Source organism: Scophthalmus maximus, chromosome 10, assembly GCF_022379125.1.
Source record: "Scophthalmus maximus strain ysfricsl-2021 chromosome 10, ASM2237912v1, whole genome shotgun sequence".
Lineage (NCBI taxonomy): Eukaryota > Metazoa > Chordata > Actinopteri > Pleuronectiformes > Scophthalmidae > Scophthalmus > Scophthalmus maximus.
Window position 1 is genome coordinate 5,966,921 of NC_061524.1, and position 19,748 is coordinate 5,986,668.

Consider the following 19,748-nt stretch of genomic DNA (forward strand, 5'->3'; position numbering starts at 1 on the left):
GGAATCTGTTTCTGTGTTGGTCTCCTCCTAAAACCAGCCAACCTACATTATTCATAACCACCTGAACCAGTGGAAAGTAGGTCACATCACTTGGGCTTGAATTGTTCCGCTCTGATTCTAATTGCTTTGCCCATTTTTTGTTTTTGCATTGTTATCTAAATGCAGAATGTAGCGTTTAACTATTTTCGTCTTGTTCATTGCGATTCTGTATTTCTCCCCCAGCCGAGCTCTTTGAGAAGCCAGAGGTGTGCAACATTAAGTTCCTGTTCCTAGTGGGGGGTTTTGCCGAGTCACCCCTGCTGCAGCAGGCCGTCCAGAACATGCTGCAGGGCCGCAGCCGCATCATCATCCCCCACGACGTCGGCCTCACCATCCTGAAAGGCGCCGTGCTGTTCGGCCTGGACCCCAGCGTCATCAAGGTCCGCCGCTCGCCCCTGACGTACGGCGTGGGCGTCCTCAATCGCTTCGTGGAGGGCAAGCACCCGCCGGAGAAGCTGCTGGTGAAGGACGGCACCCGGTGGTGCACTGACGTTTTCGACACCTTCATCGCCGCCGACCAGTCCGTGGCGCTGGGCGAGAACGTGAAGCGGAGCTACACGCCGGCCAAGCCCTCGCAGCAGGTTATCGTCATCCACGTCTATTGTTCCGAGAAAGAGAGCGTGGGGTTCATCAGCGAGCCCGGCGTCAGGAAGTGCGGAACACTCCGCTTGGATGTGAGCGGAACGGAAAGCGCGGCACCGCGGCGCGAGATCCAGACGCTCATGCAGTTTGGAGACACGGAGATCCGGGCCATGGCAGTGGACGTGTCCACCGGACGCACTGTCAAAGCTAGCATTGACTTCCTGAGCCACTAGAGCCACGATAGAGCTAATGTAACAGAATTGATGGAAGGAATTGAAATGGAAAAAAATACAGCTTACACACATACACATATACACACTCAGACACAACAAGCTGGGGATATTTACTGGAAAGTGGTAAATGATGAGGAATCTCGAGGGCTCATTCACTCTGAGTGTAAGAGGCAGGAAGTTTGAAAGTCTTAAACGCGAGCTGACATTCAACTGTAGAAAAGTGTGTTTTAGGTCCGTCTCTTGACTCCGTCCCAGTCGTCGTTTTTGTTTTGTGTTGCTGACGAGCTCCACAGTGTTCACACACTCACAACAGACCCACAGCTTCGTAGTCAGGTTTAAGAGCTTATGACGGCTTTTCCTATCTTCTCTGTGCATTCCAGAGAAAATATAATATTCTGATATCCTACACAACCGTTATGGATACACATCATTACACGTTGCAGCAGATCATTGTAGTGAGGCTGCTGACATCTGCCGTCTGGTGGCTTCACATAGCGTACGTGCATCACACAACATGTTGTGTGATTAAAAAGTATAGTGAGGTCACAATAACTGGTTCTGGTCATGGTTAAATATTAAATCTTCCCCACTTCACGGCAGTCCTGAGGATCATTCCAGGGGTTTTGCATGATTCAGCGCTTTAAAGCATCGAGCTGCTGCCACCAACTAACCATTTTATCAAAGACTGATCACCACGTTGTCAGCAATCGTAATCCTCTGCAGTGAATATGGAGTCAGCATATTATTTTTTTTTATTGTCAAAGTTATGTTATTACATGTTAGTAATATTGCAAAAGCTTAGACGGTTAACATCACTATTCACATCTGGGGACATGAAGCGAGCAACATTAGCGTTAATGTTTACTCTCCTTTAAGCTCTGCTTTGGTCTCCACCTTCTCCTGGGAAACATTTATTACCCACAAAGGAAATTGTGGGTAATAAATCCAAAGCAATGTGCTGAAAGATGCTAAAATCCCCTGTAGAGGATTCACTTTATTGTTGACACAAAAAATAGTTTAAGATATTTGGTTAATTGGGAAGTTATGTACAGGTAGAAGAAGACATTTCTACAGATTCATATTATCCACGTTCAGCAGATACATACTTGTTGTAGACCCCATCGAGCATCAGATTTGTAAACTGAAGCCAAATTTAAAAAATCAAACAAATATCTGATTCATAATCAACTGGCCAAATCATGCAAAGCCGCCAGTCTGGTCCCTCCTTCAAGATGATCCACACATTCCAAGAATGTGGAACGTGCCGGGAGCTCAGTCGGAAAAAAATCAAGTGCAGTTCATCACACGTGCTTAACCGTTGCCTTTTATTTCTTTTATGCTTCTAGACTATTAGATGTGGACAAGATGCCACTAGGTCACTTGAATATTTTGAAGCCAGGTGTGTGTGTAACTCCGGTCGGGACAAAACGATGAAGTGTGTTTATTTCTGTAAATACAGTATTTAAATATTGTACAGATTTTTAGCATTATTTCTGCAGCTTTAGAGCCAAGAGTGTGTGTGTGTGTCTGTGTGCGTGCTTGCGCGCGTGTGCGTGTGTGTGCGTGCTTTCACATGGTCCACGTTTTATTTTCCTCACCAGTCATTGCATGAGAGGCTAAGGCACGTTCGATTTGCCTTGTTCATCCAGAACGAGAGATGTGATGCGTCGCCTGTTACCTTTTTTTTGCAAACGTGAAAGAAACTTGAATACCTCCGTCCTTAAAAAAAAAAGTATTTCCGTTTTGAAATCAGCCGTATCTGAATGTGTCCAGTCCCCTTTCCCCCGCTCCGCCCTGCAGCACAGCTTGGCTGTGGGGATTTTCATCTTCATTCTTTAGATATCTAGCGACCTAATATCTCCAACCGAACACGAGCCATCTGATTTATTAGAGGTGGTTGTTTCTGTGTTAAAGCTGAAGCACCGTCAGCAATAATCATACAAGTAAGCAGCCACGTTTCCAGGTGGCTATGGAAGGTATAAGTCTTCAATAAAAGAGTGCCTAGTGTCAATAACAATGTGATGTCGACGTTCACTCACCCCACCAGAAATATACGGCGCAGTCCGTCGCTCCCCCAACAAAATACTTAAGCTTTATATATATGTGTGACTTCAGACGTGATCACTGAGAATCACACTGATTGTGAGTTCATCGAAGGCCACACGCCGACATGTTCATCTCACGTCCTCGTGAGAGAAAAAGAAACACGTGTGTTAAAGGGGCATTACTGCGAGTTCTCGCTGATCTTTATCGCCCCCTGCTGGCAGCCACGAGAAACCGCAGAAACGCCGGAGGAAAACCTCGTTTCCAGCTCGGCGATGTTGCGACTACGTCATGCTGCGGGCCTTTGTCATTCGGCAGAGCAGCATTACACGAAACGGAAAGGGGGAAGGTGGTAGAGTCCTCCATATTTTGTCCCTGCAGGGTCACAACACTGAAAAAATGGGTTGTTAATGTCTCTCGGTATGCCGCAGAGTAACTTTAGTAGGTTTCTGCCTCCACAGACTCTGGTCTTTGAAGTCTCTTAATGCAATGCCATATTGAGTACTTTCGGGGGGGACTTCCTTTCGCAGTGAGGCCAAAGTAGATGCAACGCACCAGTCGCTGTGTAGAGCAGCCAGGTGGTCAGGTCGGCACTGCCCATATGTACTTTGCCTCCGGAAGTGAATCCACGGTTTGCACTGATTTCCATTCAAAGTGATGCACTTCCTTCCTGGTTCAGCAGTTCCAGACGGAGACTGTTCATCCAGTTCAATGTGAATACGCGACCACGCGCGTGCCCCCCCCCCCCCCCCCCCCGGACATGAAACATCCCACACAGCGGCAACACATCACCATGATGAATACTAATCAATAATAGAGAGAAATAATAACCAAGTAATCACAGTCGTTGGCGTTGATCAGATCAACCGCCCACAGACATACTAGTAATTCTGTGCTGTGGTGTGTTTTTGCGGATCTCAATTATAACCAGTTTAAAAGCCATTTTCTTCCGATTCTTTGTTTGAACTGTGAATGGAAACTCGTCTCTCGCTTCGGTGTCTGCGCACCAAGTTCGCGCAAGCTTTCAGTGCCCTCCGCTGTTTCCCCGGCACGCTCTCTGCAATGCACGTTTTTTCCCGCATGCGTCACATAGGAATGACTTAACAGCGCGTTGCTTTCGCTAGAACACAGAGTCGAGGGATTTTGCCACTGGCGGTGGCGGGGATGGGGTTTCGTGGAAGGAGCCGTCCTCCTCGGCCCCGTCGCTGGCTTGGCTGTGTGAAACCCTGCCGCTTTCTGAGCTGATAAATGTTAACGGCGGGCAGCTCCTAACTCCAAAAGCAGGGCAGCACTTCACATACTTTACTGATAACTAACCTAATAACTAACCTTTTTATTCTGTCCACACGTCTCGGATCTCGCTAACGATATCAAGTGGAAGGGATTAACAACACCACCCGCCGGTTGTTTTGTCTCGGTTAGACAATGACATTGATGTATTTAATGCCGCCTTGAGTATTACAAATGATGCACAGGACACTGTTATGTAGCAGCTTTATACTTAAAGCTATGATAAAAAAAAATTTAAAAAAATGAAATGAAGACATGTTCCGCTGGCAGTAGCTTTCTGTTCCTCGGCACGCGAGGCAGCCGATGTTGATCCGTCTGAGGTCGAGTGTTACGGTCCATGTGATCTGAGGGCAGCGCTCTTGCCGCCTTGCATCATGTACAAGTATCTGCTTTACACTATCTAGAAGAAGAAGAAGAAAAAAAAGACAATAGATGAAAAAAAACCAAACAGATTGAGCTTGTAGTTAGGATCCTCTCCGCCACTGTGGAACGCAACACAATGTACACTTTGTTCTTTTAGTCCTTTATCGATGATGCAAGGGACATTTGTTTGGGTTTGCGTTTTTGTTTAATCTTGAGTCACTCAAATGTCTTTGTTCTCTTGCAATCTTCACACAGTAATGAGTGTTTCTGTTCTTCTTTTCTTTTCTTTTTCTCTTTTTAAATCAATGCCAGGTAATCACTGTCGCACTGTCACCAATAAAAGTATCTGTATTTCAAAGAACATTGCTGTGTGTTTTCTTCTCAAATCTCCTGCTCATTTGTCTGTTTTTGCTCTAAAAGACAAAGTACGAAGGTCCGTGGCGCCGTGCTGCAGTGGGTTCGCACTGTCGCCCTCACAGCCAGCGGGGTCAGGGTTCAGACCTGCCAGACGCCGCCTCCGCCTTTGAATGGTCTCTCGGGGTTCTCTGGCTTCCTCCCACAGTCCAAACACATGCAGCTGGAGAAATGTCCATAGGTATTTACATGTCTACAGTGGCCATATTGAGATGTGATGTCTCCGTGCAGCTCACACAACGTCCACTCATTTTACGTGGCTACAACGGCATAATAGAATTCCTGAAATTCAGTTATTGCTTTTGGTTTTGGTGTGCCGCCCTGAGATTTTTTAAGTCGCCCCACATGCCCCATCTGCCCCCGTGAAAATGTCTGGGGGCGCCACTGTGCAGAAACCACTAACCTGGCTGCAAGTGGAGCGACGGCTCCATCTAGCAGCCAGCACACAACTTCATCAGCTTTTGAATGGCCAGTTTCATGACTGATGCAAGACGTTTTGAATACAGAACATAGCTCATTATTTATTTCTATACAATACATAGCAAACAGGTAAATCTGCCACAGACACCAGACACCACTATAAAATAAGTTTGTTAAACTCCACCAAAAGACACTGACAACAGACTGCTCATTAAACTGGGCCAAATAGCCACTGACTGATACATCTTTCAATGCATAAAAGAGAACCAACTTTTCTCTGCAAAACCAGCCTGGGTGGGAAGTGCACCAGGGTGCTTGGACCCCACTACCTCGAAGTTCACGGACCTTTAAAGATCATTAGGTCGCTACCATGAGGGAACTTTTAACAGACAGCTGAGATGTAGACTGGTAATATTCATGTTTGAAATTTAGTATTATTACCTTGGGGGGGGACAATAAAACTCAAAGCAAATGATTCACTCAATGAGGAATATGAAACTAAACAGAAGCACTTATTCAGTAACCAGAATAGATTCATGCAGTGAGTGTATTATTCTCACTCGAGTGGTGGTGGAGAGCCTCTCAACCAGGGCAAGGGCAAGGTTGTTTTTTTTAGCTCTCTCTCACTCTGTGTGTGTGTGTGTGTGTGTGTGTGTGTGTGTGTGTGTGCGTGTGTGTGTGTGTGTGTGTCTGTGTGCGTGCGTGTGTGCGCGTGTGTTAGGGGACGGGCACTGAGGAGACGGGGGTGAGAAGGTCGGATAGGTGTGGCAGAAATTTCCCTCTAATAGCTATGAAGTAGGGTAGTTGCCACGGCAATCTGGAGGGACCCGAATTCCCCGAGTGGCCCTTTAGCGGCCGGCTCGGCTGCCCTCCCACATACGGGCCCCCTCTCCGTTAATGGCCGGGTGGTTCAGGGCTCCCGTGACTAACCAATGAAATCGTGGGGACGGTAACAGGGAGCTTGACACACTTTGCGCTTGTTAAAGCTTCTCACTCGGATGAAAACAGGCAGAATGTACAGTAAGTTCATTAGCATTTTGTTTGTTTGAATGGAACATTTGTTTGACCTTTCTTAAGCATTCAGGTGTGGAGGTGTATGCCCGGACACTCACACACATCCCTCCATGTGTGTGAGGACACCCACTAACGTTCTCCAGCCCCTTACGCCATAACCTCAACCATCACAACTACAAATGTCCACGTTCTCCAACCCCAACCCTTAACCTGAACCTGGTTCAACCTCTAACGCCAAAACCGACTTCCTAACCCTCCAACGGCCTTTTGAAGTTGTGAGGACCAGACATAGGACCTCAGTCCCTGGGGTCAGGTAGCACAGCCTGGTCCTCACAACGACAGAGGCGCTGTATGGGAGAATGCAATTGGTTCGCAAATGTTGCTCCGGAAATTGAACGGAACCTTCCCTGCCGGCCTCATAGTCAAATCTTGGGGATTTTCCGAGTGAGAAAAGAGCCGGGAAACCGTCGGAAGATTCGCGTGTGTGAGTGGGCGTGTGTGTCATGTCCTACAGGGCCGTCCCTCAAACAGTGAATAAGACAATTTACAAACACAACTAACATATTTGCTCCACTTCTGTTCGAAGTTCAAAACGATATCCAGATATCATATAACCTGTTGAGAGTGTAGCTGTTGCCAGCATCGCTCGACCAAACACAGAACAAGCCGCTTCGATAATTCATTACCTCAAACGCTGCAAAAACTCCAAGAAACAACTTCAGAATAGTTCCATTATTATAGTCCGAACCCTTCCTTCATGGGGAGAGCACTGAAATCCCTAAAACCCCTCTTTTCGCAGTTTACTCTCTCGCCGGCTCCTTTCATCGTAGACTTTTCCTATTGAAAGCTAACATTGCACATTGTGTCCCGTCCTCACTGCCGGACATTGGTTTTCTTGCTTGGCGCCGCAACATTGCGCCGAGTACGCACGCGAGCGTGTTGCCTCCCTGTCGTCTCATGATGACAACACAATGCAGGCCCGCCAAACAGCCAGGGGTTAAGTTTGTTGTGCAAGCATTCCCCCAGGGGAGCTATTTTTTCTCCTGCCACCTACATCTATACCTCACTAATTCATGACCTGTCTTGCAAATGCGTTGTCTGTGACAATGCCAACCCCCCCCCCCCGAAGCCACAACTCAGAGATCTGAAAAAGAAGTGCTTGTCATTCACCAATCTCCTCCGACAAACGCAACATAATTACAGGAATTAGCCGCCTATTTTGTCATTAGCCTTCACTTTCAATGAGCCAATAATGAAAAGAGAAACGAGCCGGAGACAAAGACAGACGTCTTTGGAGGATTTCAAGACACTTCCCCCCCCCCCACACACACACACACACCTCTGAGCCCACACATTCAATTTGCCGTTTTATTAATATTATTAATGTAGTCAAGCTTGAAGCTCTGAAGACGAGAGTTTTCTTTTTTCTCCTTCTGATTGGTATTGTGTGAGCGCTGATGGCTCAGCTCGAGGGAAAGTCAGGGTGATTTTCAAATGCACTTTTGTCAGCGCCATGATGAAAATGGCAGCCGTATATTTACAGGCGTGATTAAGGGGTGTGTGTTCAAATAAACGAAGCCAAACAATGGCGCACAATCAGGCCTTCATAAGCCGACGAAAAGGCCACGGACAGATTAATGAGAGCTTTGCAGAGACACACACACACACACACACACACACACACACAATTGGAATTACAGATATATGTGACACATTAGACAAGACTTTGTCCGGGACCATTCCGTATCCAAATGAGCCGGAGAACGCAGCAGTGATCTCAGCATGTAATTTACTGTTGATTCGTGTTTGCACAGATGGAAACCCTGATGTCTTTCAACATTAATGCGGGTAATATTTATCCTCTCTGCTTGTCCTGACAGGCCCATGGCAAGCGAGGGAACAGTTATCTTTGAGGAGGAAGACAAGAGAAGTTAACAGGTTGGACATGTGAACCGTCCCTTTGCTCTCGCTTAGCCCGTCAACGTGACACTAATGATGTTGCATTAATGAAGGGGAGATTAAATAACTTGTCAGAAATGGTTTTATGTGAATCTTTATGTGAATTCTCCTCTTACAATGAAGACAAAGTGATAAATGTTGATCGTAACCTTGCACTTAAAGACGCACTCTCTAACGTTGAACCAGCTCACAGATTTTTGCAGTGCTCGCTCATTGCGAACTTGAGGGATTATGATTCATGTTTTTTGATTTTTAAACTGCACTATTCAACATTTTTTTTAGATTACAAATAATGATAAAGACATCTCGCTGTATTGTTTCCTGTCACGTCTCTACTATTACAATCAAAAAAAAAAGTTATAGAATGCCTGAATAATATAACTGATAATGATTGGTCTGTAACAATCGAAGGAAAATGAAATCTGCAGGTTTTTTTAAAACTGATTATTCTTTTTGATTCATATTTTAATATGCCAAAATTTTGCGTTCCCGGTTTCTCAAAATGTTTTGTTAATGCTTGCCTCAGTCTTCTGTGATTCTAAACTGAATATATCTTTGGGTTTTGAACTGTCGATCGGACAAAACGACACAGTCGAAGACGTTGTTTTTGGACTTTTAGAAAAATGTGTTGGACGAAATAATTGATGGTGCAGACTTGGTCTATATCTCAAAGGTAATTTGGGATTTTTCCACAGCGTTGCTGATAAGGTTTGTTAAATACAACTGGGGTAACAACAATAATAATAGTCAAATTTCTTTTATTGAAAGACCCTGAATGACATGGTTGGTTATGGCTGGTCAAACTGGGCATGGAAGCACAGACTGAACCGCATTCTCCTTCACGTTCTGTGTTCCACAGAAGGAGACTCTGCGAAGGAAGAAGAGGAGACGTCGAGTGAGACATGACAGAACAGCATTTAGATGAATGTTTTGTTTTAAGTGTCAGTGTCAATCAATGCAGAAAAAGAGTGTCCTCTAACTGTCTGATATCGGTAGTGATGGGGAAAAAAATCAGTATGTGCTGATTGATTGAAATCTATGTGAGGGTGACGAGACAAAATGTGTTAACACAGTTGATCCCAAATAAATATGGATCTGTAAAGTTTTGTTCCAGGTTGAGCAAAACATCTTTACCCCATCACTAGATTTTATTTCTGATTATAGATATGAAAGAAAAGGTTGACAAAGCATCACAAGATCTTCTCCACTATTCCATCTCCCCCATTCCAACCCTTCACCACTAGAGGGCACTAGTGGTAGTGTCATGCTGCCAATTTTCCAAGTCCCATATGAGTAATATTTCAATTTCACATTTGGGGTCATGGAGAGATTAACAAATCCCTATTAGCCAAACAAATGGATTTCTATGTGTTGATACATAGTCCATTAAACATATAAAACACATTTAATTACACTTGAATGGTTTTCTGCATGTTTAGTTTTGATAAGGCCCGAAGAAAAGAGAAATACGTTTAAAGTGGAAAAATTGTTTCATTGTCATTCAAGTGTTCACTGCAATTATTACTCCATCCATCTCCTGTGATTCTTCATGTAACCACTAGGAGGTGTGTTGCAACCATCAGCCTGACAAAGGACGCGCAGCACATATATAAAGCATGCTGGGAAAGGCAGAGACAGAAATACAGCGAAGAGTTCGGAAGTTAAGAAATTAAAAACCTGTTGCTTACTACCGCTCAGAAAAGACAAACTCACATCTTATTGTCTCGTCCTCTGTGCAGCTCCACTTTAGACGCTCCGTACTTGGGCTTCAAGGGGTTGAAGATGTGGTTTTTCCACCGAAACTTCACCTCGGTCACGTCGCCCACGTCCACCTCGGCATCCAGCAGCAGCTGGTAGGTCCGTCCAGGCTTTAGTATACCTCTGGAAATCAAATGTATGACTGTTTTATTTTCTTCGTGGACAACGCCTGGAAGGTTTGAACAACTCTACCTCGCCCTCTTCTGATCAGGTCGCTCCCTGCTGCCTGACTCACAGATCTGATCAAGGTGATACAAGTTGATGGTGTCATGTCCTCCACTACAGCATGTGTGCTTGGTATGTCAGGTATTAAGCATTTTAAGCTGCACTTTGACTAAGAGCCACTAGTTAGGCATTCCGGACAACTTAGGAAGGTTTAAAGAGAAGCACAGTATGGCGCACATTTGTTAAATCCAAATATTAGGCTTCAGAATATCCCTCTTTTCTACAGTTTTTGAAGAGAGGGGGAGTTTAAGAAATCCTCAGTGGAGGGTTTTTCTTCAAGGAATAAGGGTTGGCAACCCTGATGGCATGTACTGCACGGGAAGGAGCAGCTGCCTGACAAGGGGCTGTGATGTGGTGTTCTTAAATTTTGATATCCAATGGCACAACTTGCCTCATGCATTGCGACCTTCGGGACCCAGATTAAATTTGGCAACAAGTACAACATCCTGAACAAAGGACACGGGTCCTCTTCAAACGACACAACCCCCATCAGAGACATCACATGGACCATGACCCCTCGGTGTGCTGCGAGGACCGACGCGCGACGTTTCTTACACATGGAGCTGGAACTCGTTGGTGGTGTCCTTGCGTCCGGTGAGCGCCACATACATGAAGCCTGGGTTCGGCCAACTGGGACCATCTAGGCTGACTGTCACTCTGTAGCTGTAACCTAGAGATGGGAAGAAATTGTACGCAACAATCGCTTTAGTTCACCACGGCCCTGGCGTTTCTTGAAGTTTGGATTATCATAAAACACAGAGCGAAAATATTTTCCAGACTACTACCTCCATATTGCTGTCAAGTTTGGTACGCAGCATATTTGCATGGTGTCTTGCGGAACGCGTGGATAACATTTAAACCGATATGAAAACTTTCGGCGTGTTAAGTGTTGCTGCTGCCAGGGCGGGATACTTACGGCTGAAGGGCGTTGAACTTCCTGTGTTGAGGAAGTACTTTGTCTTCGAAACACCATCAGTCACAGTGAACCTGTCAGCATCGTGGCCCATCAGAGGACACTGGCCGTTTTCACATGGGAAACACTTTCCCTGCGAAGACAAGGACGTGGCGAGGTGTGAACAAGGAGCTTACTGTATGATGGAGTGCAAGAGACTCCCCCTGTCAAAGGAAGAGTCACAACCCAGAAAGACTTCCCTCGTTAGGGTCCTTAGAAATGTTGCAGATTGCCACCTTAAAAATACGAAGGTGGAGAGAGTTGCCGTGTTGGAGCACGGTGACTTTGTGGCCGTCAGCTGCGGCTGCAGGAATAACACGGGGGAGCGTTTACGAGGTGGACGACAAGGAGGTGCTGTCATCTCTCAACGGGAACATGGTCGTGTGAGGTCATGCCTGGCGCTCCCGGGGCCTCCTTTGATCGGGGCATGTGTCCAAAGCAGGGATAAACTGTCATTAACGCCAACAGCTGCAGATACAAGCCCCCCCCCCCTCCCCTGCGGAGGACACGAGGGAAGCCCATTTACGTCGCCCTGACAAACCGACGTTGCCGGACCGACTTCTGAAACTGAAGAAACGGTTCACAGCCGTATCAGTGTCACTCAGCAGCAGGAACAGGTGGCGATCCCGTACACATGCTGGGATGTTGGAGATGCGGGCCTCTTCTCCAGCACTTCTCTTGTCTGAGCCCCATAAAAAAAAGAGGCCTCCCCTCGGACCCCTTATCTATTTCTTTGTGCAGCTTCTGAAAAATGTCCCATTCTGTACCAACTGTTTGGATCCATTGGGCGGATGGCTGTAGTTTAGGAGGTAGAGAGGTCATCCAAAAAAACGGGAGGTCGGTAGTTCAACACTATTCAATGGAATTTGGCGCCATACAAATACAGTCCATTTAGCATTTACCATTGATCATTGTTTATATTATTATAGCCACTGTTTGTTTATTGTTTATGCACCTTTCACATCATCACAAATTCCTCGTTGGTGTAAAATCCTCCCTGGCAATAAACCTGATTCTGATTCTGGTCCCAGTTCAAATCTTCCACTACAACACTCACTGAACGTCCGCTAACACGACATTGTATGACAGCACAGTGTAAGACTCAACATTTCCACTTCCATCGATAGGGCAGGTGTAGTGGAGTTGGACGCTCTTTGTGAAAGACTTACAGCGGCAAAACTGTCCTTGTCGGAGCAGGGGAATCCCAGAAAGCCCTGAGGTTTCGCCATGCTCTCGCTGTAGTACTGGTGGGCTCGGGCGTGGTTGCAGCCGTCAAACTTCTTGGTACCTGGCAAAAAAGGTTGGGTCGGGTGATGACAGGGGAAGAGGGCGAGAAGTAGAGAGGGACGCGCCGTCAATAGAGGTAAGGAGGAATCAGAGAGGAGATGTGAATGCTTATTATAGTCCTGATTCTCAGATGGGCTAAATACAAACTTTTGACCTTCTGAGTGGAGCCAGTGAGAAGCTGTCAACTGGAGGGGAGAATTACCGCTGATCGGCCGCAGCATTAAAACTAAAGTTACCGCTTTTAGTGTTTTTACAAATGTTTAATGTGAAGTTTTGTTATTACAAATCAACATTATAACCAGTAAATGTTTTTTTTTTTTTTTACCAATGCAGCTGATTTTGAGTGATTTAGAGGAATTCCAGTTTTCATCAGTGAGACTCAAACAGTAAGGAGAGTCTTCAGAGTAGGAATGTGAGACGGAGGGACAGAGGAGCGCTGCTGGTGAGAGACAGACAGAAAGAGGTCACGGCTTCTGTTGTCTTCTCTCTTCCAGCACAGGGCGAAACACCAGGCGCTCCGAGAAGTCCAGCTATGCCGCCCCTGGCTCCCACTCTCTCTCTCTTATCTATAGGATCAAAAGTGGCATATTCAGCTGTGCCAACACCCCCCACCCCGCCCCCCCCTGACCCAGGCATGGCACCAATGCTGCCACTTGAGCCTTGCTACTCAGCAGCGCATTTCAAAAGAAAAGCCGTCGTCATTCATTCTAGAAAACATTTGCTCAGATGGGACCAGCAGGAATAACTCCGCCTGCGGTTTCTTTACGATTTTTCCATTGGGACAACTCCAATATTCCAAAGGGGGAGGGGGGGGGGGGGGCTCCGCATTGTAAGTTGCGTGGTTGAGAAAAGAGGATGGATGACTCATTGTGTTATGTATAGTAGGAGTGGTGTTGATGGAGCCTGTAGTTTAGTAGGTCGAGCACATGAAAGCAGTATGATCTGAGGTCACATCATTGAATTCTAACAAACTAAGCTGATTTAGACCGATTGTGATTGTTGTTTCGATTTTTATTTTTTTAACTACCCTTGATGTACCTGCCGAATGAGGCTTGCAAGTTAATTCGCTGACACTGACAGTGACTCAAACTCTGAGATGAGACTCTGAGATGTCAGATGGGGGAAAAAATACTGCAATTCTCATTCGCGCCACGAGAGGACGCCATTGCCTTTGGGAACCTCTGTGAGTCCAGGCATATGGGGAGAAAAGACTCATGGATTCGTCTACATCGAGTGTGTGTTACAAAAAACATCGCACTTCCTTCGCCATATACTGTTTACATGTATTTTCTAGGAGACGGATTGGGACGTGTCTTGGTTGTTGTTGTTTTTTCCATAAAAAAGATGGGATGTTTAATCATAAATTATATTGGACATAAATAATAGAATAGTTGTCAGAATTCTGGCAGAATAATACTAATAGCTAACTTGACCTTTAAAGTGTGAAGTTGCAGAAAAAGTTAGGCTTTCCACTTTCACCATTAAAACTTGTTTGTGCGTCTGGACTTATCTCACCTTCCCAGATAGCATCCAGATCAGTGGGTCTGCCCTTGTTGGCCTTGCAGCCAGGCATCAGTTCTCCTCCATTGGGATAAAAGTCAATGTGGCCCACGGGCTGTGACATCCCCAGACCTGAGAGCGTTGAAACAGAAATCTCTCATTCTACAGACACATACAATTCTACAATTATATAACTGCAACCTCCAGGTTCAGTAAATCACTAATCTGGACTGGATAGTAAGAAAGTACAGTGAGCAAATACTTACCATTCTGATCGTATTCATTGTGATCAACAGTGATAATGTACCAAGTTTGGAGTTGAAAGGAAGTCCATCGGTGTGAATGACATCCACAAAGGCAGCGTCACTGGTGTCCAGGCGCACGGAGGCATCGCTGTCCTGGAAGTACGGTTCAGCCGGGTCCAGTCCTACGCCGAGAGAAGAATAGTATTGAATTACAGAAAGATCAGAGGAAGGCTCAGCAGCTAAAGTTATACCAGCTCAGCTGTTTGAGCAACCTGATTCACAAGATGGACCGCAACAAAGACGGGCTTTCCCTTCCCCAAAGTCAAGATGAAATTAATTTCACCTGTTTGCCAAAAAAGAAAAAACCCCAACATAAAAAGTGATGAAATAAATTCAAGCTGTTTTCTAACCTGAAATAACATGACATGACAATAAACAGTATATTTTTTACAACAAATAGCATGAATTCCTGCACTGCTTAATGTGAGCTGGGATTTGCAGACCCCAGTTAAAACATCATGTGTAGATATGTGATAATGCTGCAGAATTTCACACATTATTCTTTTTTAAAAAGATTCTTTTTTGGGGCTTTTTCCGCCTTTAATTTAACAGGACAGCTAGGTGAGAGAAGACATGCAGGAAATCGTCACAGGCCGGATTCGAACCCTGGACCTCTGTGTCGAGGCATAAACCTCAAAGTATTAGTATGCTTGCTCTATCAACTGAGCCACCCCGGCCACTTGACACATTACTCTGATGGAAAAAAGTTTTTAATTTAGAAAATGAACCGATCCTTTTCTTAAAAGTGTTTCAGCCCGCGTGCTAGCTTCAGCCCATTCAGTCTGTGGCCCTGGGGTAAAGTTTTTAAAAATGTACAACAGCGATCTCTGCACGACAGTGAGTGACACAGCTGTACTGTTCCCACTACCTGCACTGTACTGTTTATCTTTTTCCCCCTAATCCTCAGTGGATGAAGACCCGGCCCTACCCTCCTTCTGATTGGCTCGCCTGTATATTCAACCCTAACTCTTACCAATCATAACCCTTCATGTCCAAATCTAACCCAATCAGAGGCATGATGTCTAGATATGTACTATGTTAGTATAGAAGAAGAAAAACGATTCTTAGTTTCAGTAGATAATCCACAATCCATAACATAATTAAGAATCCTATTCCATTTCAGCTGATAGGCCTAAATCCTACACACTGGACCTTTAAATCAGAGGACAGAGCATCAGCTAACAGATCCTTATGAAGTGTGGATGCTGCAGCAGATTTACCTGTGATGCGTGCAAGGCCAGCTGTCCTGCTGCCAGCGTCTCCTGCAGCGTGAGCTCCGATGCTGTGTCCGATAATATGGAACTTGTCAGCCTTCTGATTGTAGTTGGCCTGCGTCATTCAACATATATTTTAAGAGGTAACGTAGTAAATAATGTATCTACCACCCTATCATACATCCAACATACAGTATTTTCTGGAACACTGTGCATGAGAATATCCTCTCAGCTTCCAGTTGTGTCTGTCCATGTAGTTGGGACCTACACCTGTGGTGTGAGATTACCATGAGGAATGTGATCATGGATGCCACCTGGGCAGCCACCACCCTGGCGTTATTAGCAGCCTGGGCATACCGAGTCTTCACACCTTTCGTCCACTCCACAGCGATGCAGTTCACACTCTCCCACTTCACCATCGCCTAGACGGAACAAAAGTTAGTCGACACAGAGTTGATGACATTGATGATTAAAATGAATAATTCAAAATTTAAATAAATCTGAATTCTAGAGCCGAACACCTTAATTTTCATAGGTTCTTACCATCTAGTAATATTTTCAAAGAACATCTTAGAAGGAGTTTTTCCAATGTGTGCCTTCCTTACTTTACACATCTCCTGTGGCCAGTCCTCCTCTCCTTTTTCCAAATAGCCAGGAATGATGAATCGAGTTCGTCTAGCTCCGTTGTAGTTTGAGATATGGATGTTTTTGTCAGCCTTGATCTCCTGACAGATGCAGTAGGACACAGTGATGAACATATTGAGAATAGGAATAGTTTCATTTTTTTCAAGTCAAGTCTTAATGAAACACTGTGTGGAAATCAGAATTATGAAATTAATAAATTAAGCATCCTCCTGCCTGGTAGTAGCGGTTCTTCTGGGTGAAGAGGAGGAAGCGGGTGCCGATCTCCTCGGGCTTCCAGGGAAGGGCAGAGGTTGGTCTCTGGGCAGTGCCCCCCCAGGGAGGCAAGTCGGTAAAACAGCCGAGCTCGTCAAAACAGACCTCGGCCGCTGTGGACACGCAGAACACACCATTAAGATAAACCCTCACATGCAGTGTTGATATAAACATATATACATATACTGGAAACTCAAATATAATACATATTTATATTTGTCATTTCAATTCATTCAAATTTTTAAGCTTCTCCGGGCAAAGGTCACAGACCTTTCAGAAAGAAATGACATGTGAACCTTTAATAAATGTTGCAAAAAGCCTATCTTGTTGATAGGAAACGAAACAGGTCACAAGGTTACACTGTAAACCCAACAAAAATAACAACTTCAAATTTTTTTTTTTTAATTATTGAATTTTTCCAAATCTGAAGCTTTATTGGATTATCGATTTAGGGACGAGCAAACAAAGAAATGTCGAAACTCTAATAACATCTTATTTTCTCTCCCTCTGGGTAAGGACTCAAAATGATTTGTACTGCCAAGAAAAACAAGCCTAGATATATTAAAACATGTCTAGGAAATTGACATCAATTACAATGGATACAGATTGATGATTCCATATTTATATCAGAATTTTACCTGAGTTTTTGTATTAAGGATATGACTTTTACATGTAACAGGAAAAAAGGAAAATCACAAATATGACATTTATATAGAGCTTGTTAAACCATGTAATTAGTATCCCCGTTTACACAATTCTATTATCCACTTTTTGAAAATCTATCATGTATCTTTAGCAACTGTGTAAACAGAGCATGGGTCCAGTCAGTGTAGTATCTGAACTGTTTATGTCAACATTACCACTGTCAGACTTTTACCTTTATCGAAGCATGTTGACCATAATTACATCTTTAACCTCAGAGACCCATGCAGTCATAGTCATGATTATGAAAAGAAGAATACCATTTTATCCAGGTTTCTGAATGAAGAATATAATGTTTACATACAGTAACTGCAATCCATTATATTTTTGGGATACTCAAATATGTGATCACACATTTGTGCACAAAGACACAGTGGGAAGATCTCAAACTGAACTAAAGTTATAATACAACAAAATGGAAATTTTACCTTATCTAAAAGTAGTTCCACCTCTGGCAATAAGTATTTATAAATTTAGTCCTGATTTAAATAGCAGCCTGTTGAACAATAGCAGAGATCTCACCTTTTTTTTTCCCCAGATACCAAATATGTCAGGTTGACATATAGAGCAGAAACATTTGAAAAATTTGCATTTGATTGAATTTTGCAGTCATGATGATGATTTGGTCTGAATATTATTTAATTGAAGAGCTGGTATAAGAGTCTCTTAATAAAGTTAAACTTCGTGAGGGCAAACAAAAGAGGAAAACATTCAATAGAGTTTTCAAATGCAGAAAAGTTAAACTCACCATATGATGCTCCAGTGAGGAAGCAGAACAGACCCAGACACCACTTCAGCAACATCTGTTTGACAATTCCCACAAGAACTTTAGGGTGTAAAGAAATTAGAGATATACGAACAGAAACATGCTGTTGTGTGATGTGTACTCACCTTGAGGTCAGACAAGAAGGTAGTGAACCAACCCACTGTAGTACAGCCGCAATACAGACGCCTTTTTAACCAAGTAGGGGTGGGAAACCGCCAGATGACAGAGGGACAGGAGATAAGCCAGGTCAGAAACAGGTGTTTACTTATTTATGACGTGTGCTTCATACTGTGAGGGGTTCTATCAGGGACATTATTCAGAATTACAATGCGTATGACACACATGAAACCAAACTCATTCACATACTGTACTGAAAACCTTTTACATGCACAAAATGTAAAACAAAGGTAGGAACACCGTTGAAATCCTTTATCACGTACTTGTAAAGCTGGCGACCTGTCCAGGGTGAACCCTGCCCTCTTGCACAATGTCAGCTGGGATTGGCTCCAGCCTGGAACCCATAAAGAATAAGCAGTATGGATACTGGATGGATGGATGGACATGTAAAATGTACTACTGCCTTATTGTATTGTGTACATTTCGGTTAAATTGATTTCATGGTACTTTCAGTTGGCAACGTGGTACGTCAGTATAGCATAGCTTCATACGTGTATGGTGCATGAATAATGTCTCTAATAGCCTCTCATATAATTGAATTCATTCTTGATGCCTTTACCTGTTGGTCAGATTGTGGACAGGCATTTTTCTCCTATGGTAAAAACTCGTGTGTTTTTACTATAGGAGAAAAATAACAACAGCTCTATTCTGTATCAGCAGCTGGTACAGTAGGAGTCATCTACAGTATAGTGTTCTTCAGCACACAGTCAGACTCAGGGTGAAACTTCAGCTGGTATCAGCATGAATATTAATACCACACAGATAACACTAACACCCTCAGCGAGGGTTCAGATTCAGATTGTAGCAGCAGTAATGTAACAATGATTGACCATCTCTTCAGTTGGAGAAGACATTTCAGCTGGAGGTCATTTCAGATTAAACATCACAAAGTAAGGATATCTGAGCATGGACAGTAAATGTTGTGTACTGACTACTACATCGCATGCTCCCCTCGAGCAGACACTCTTTTCAACTTTAGCAGTAATGTTGTCCAATAGATGGCATTAGAGAGCAAGTAAATGTGGGAATGCAGCCGTGTGCTCTTTTTTTCAGAGCGTCAGGTAAAGTGTATAAGTACCATCATCATAAGTAGTATGATGATGATGATGATGTGTTGTTCTATCCATATATCTATCTATCTATCTATCTATCTATCTATCTATCTATCTATTAACACACTATTTTCATCATGCAGACGTCAAATATTAGGGAAAGTTGGGTTGGTTATTTTAAAAAAAATGTTTTTAAAGTTCAATTTGTCTATTTACAGTTCACCAAGATCACAATCTTCCAACTTTGGTTTAGGCTAGTATGTGGAAACAAGGTAGTTATGCACAATGTTGACAAATGACATCATCTTTTTTATAAAATCACTGCACTACACTTTAATACTGCATGTTTATACTTCCTAGTATACACCTTTGATTACCCATGTACACTTAACATTCAGCAGCAGTTCCCCCTCCAGACTTTTGAACGATTAAAGTTAGAACTTTTCAGCAGCAGATTCTTTGCATGTTATTCTCACTGTTTTGATTTTCATAAATATTTCTCAACCGCAGTGATGCAGTGTTAAAAAAGCAGGTCGCTACACGCGGCCTGAATCTC

General features: G+C 44.0%; 2 protein-coding genes across 9 annotated transcripts in view; one reads left to right on the forward strand and one right to left on the reverse strand.

The window, feature by feature from the left end:
• hspa12a (heat shock protein 12A) overlaps window positions 1-3,288 on the forward strand; it is a 28,356-nt gene extending 25,068 nt beyond the window's left edge. For all 7 annotated transcript variants that reach the window (XM_035605291.2, XM_035605292.2, XM_035605294.2 and 4 more), the window contains one exon: window positions 223-3,288. In XM_035605291.2, coding sequence (XP_035461184.1) covers window positions 223-854 — 632 coding nt within the window. In that variant the 3' untranslated portion in view covers window positions 855-3,288. The remainder of the gene's footprint in view (window positions 1-222) is intronic.
• A 1,013-nt stretch (window positions 3,289-4,301) lies between these two features.
• On the reverse strand, window positions 4,302-18,156 carry LOC118283399 (inactive pancreatic lipase-related protein 1-like). 2 transcript variants are annotated; one of them, XM_035605303.2, is made up of 13 exons: window positions 18,089-18,156; window positions 17,946-18,000; window positions 16,457-16,608; window positions 16,204-16,323; window positions 15,886-16,020; window positions 15,605-15,713; window positions 14,387-14,506; window positions 14,095-14,211; window positions 12,462-12,580; window positions 11,257-11,386; window positions 10,896-11,010; window positions 10,071-10,238; window positions 4,302-4,587 (listed from the first exon to the last, which is right to left on the reverse strand). In XM_035605303.2, the coding sequence occupies exons 2-13, from the start codon at window positions 17,998-18,000 to the stop codon at window positions 4,584-4,586; spliced, it is 1,344 nt and encodes a 447-aa protein (XP_035461196.2). In that variant the 5' UTR covers window positions 18,089-18,156; the 3' UTR covers window positions 4,302-4,583. The 2 variants fall into 2 exon arrangements, with proteins under 2 accessions (XP_035461196.2, XP_047190723.1); XM_047334767.1 differs by lacking the exon at window positions 4,302-4,587 and adding an exon at window positions 9,099-9,225.
• Between the last annotated feature and the right edge of the window lie 1,592 nt (window positions 18,157-19,748).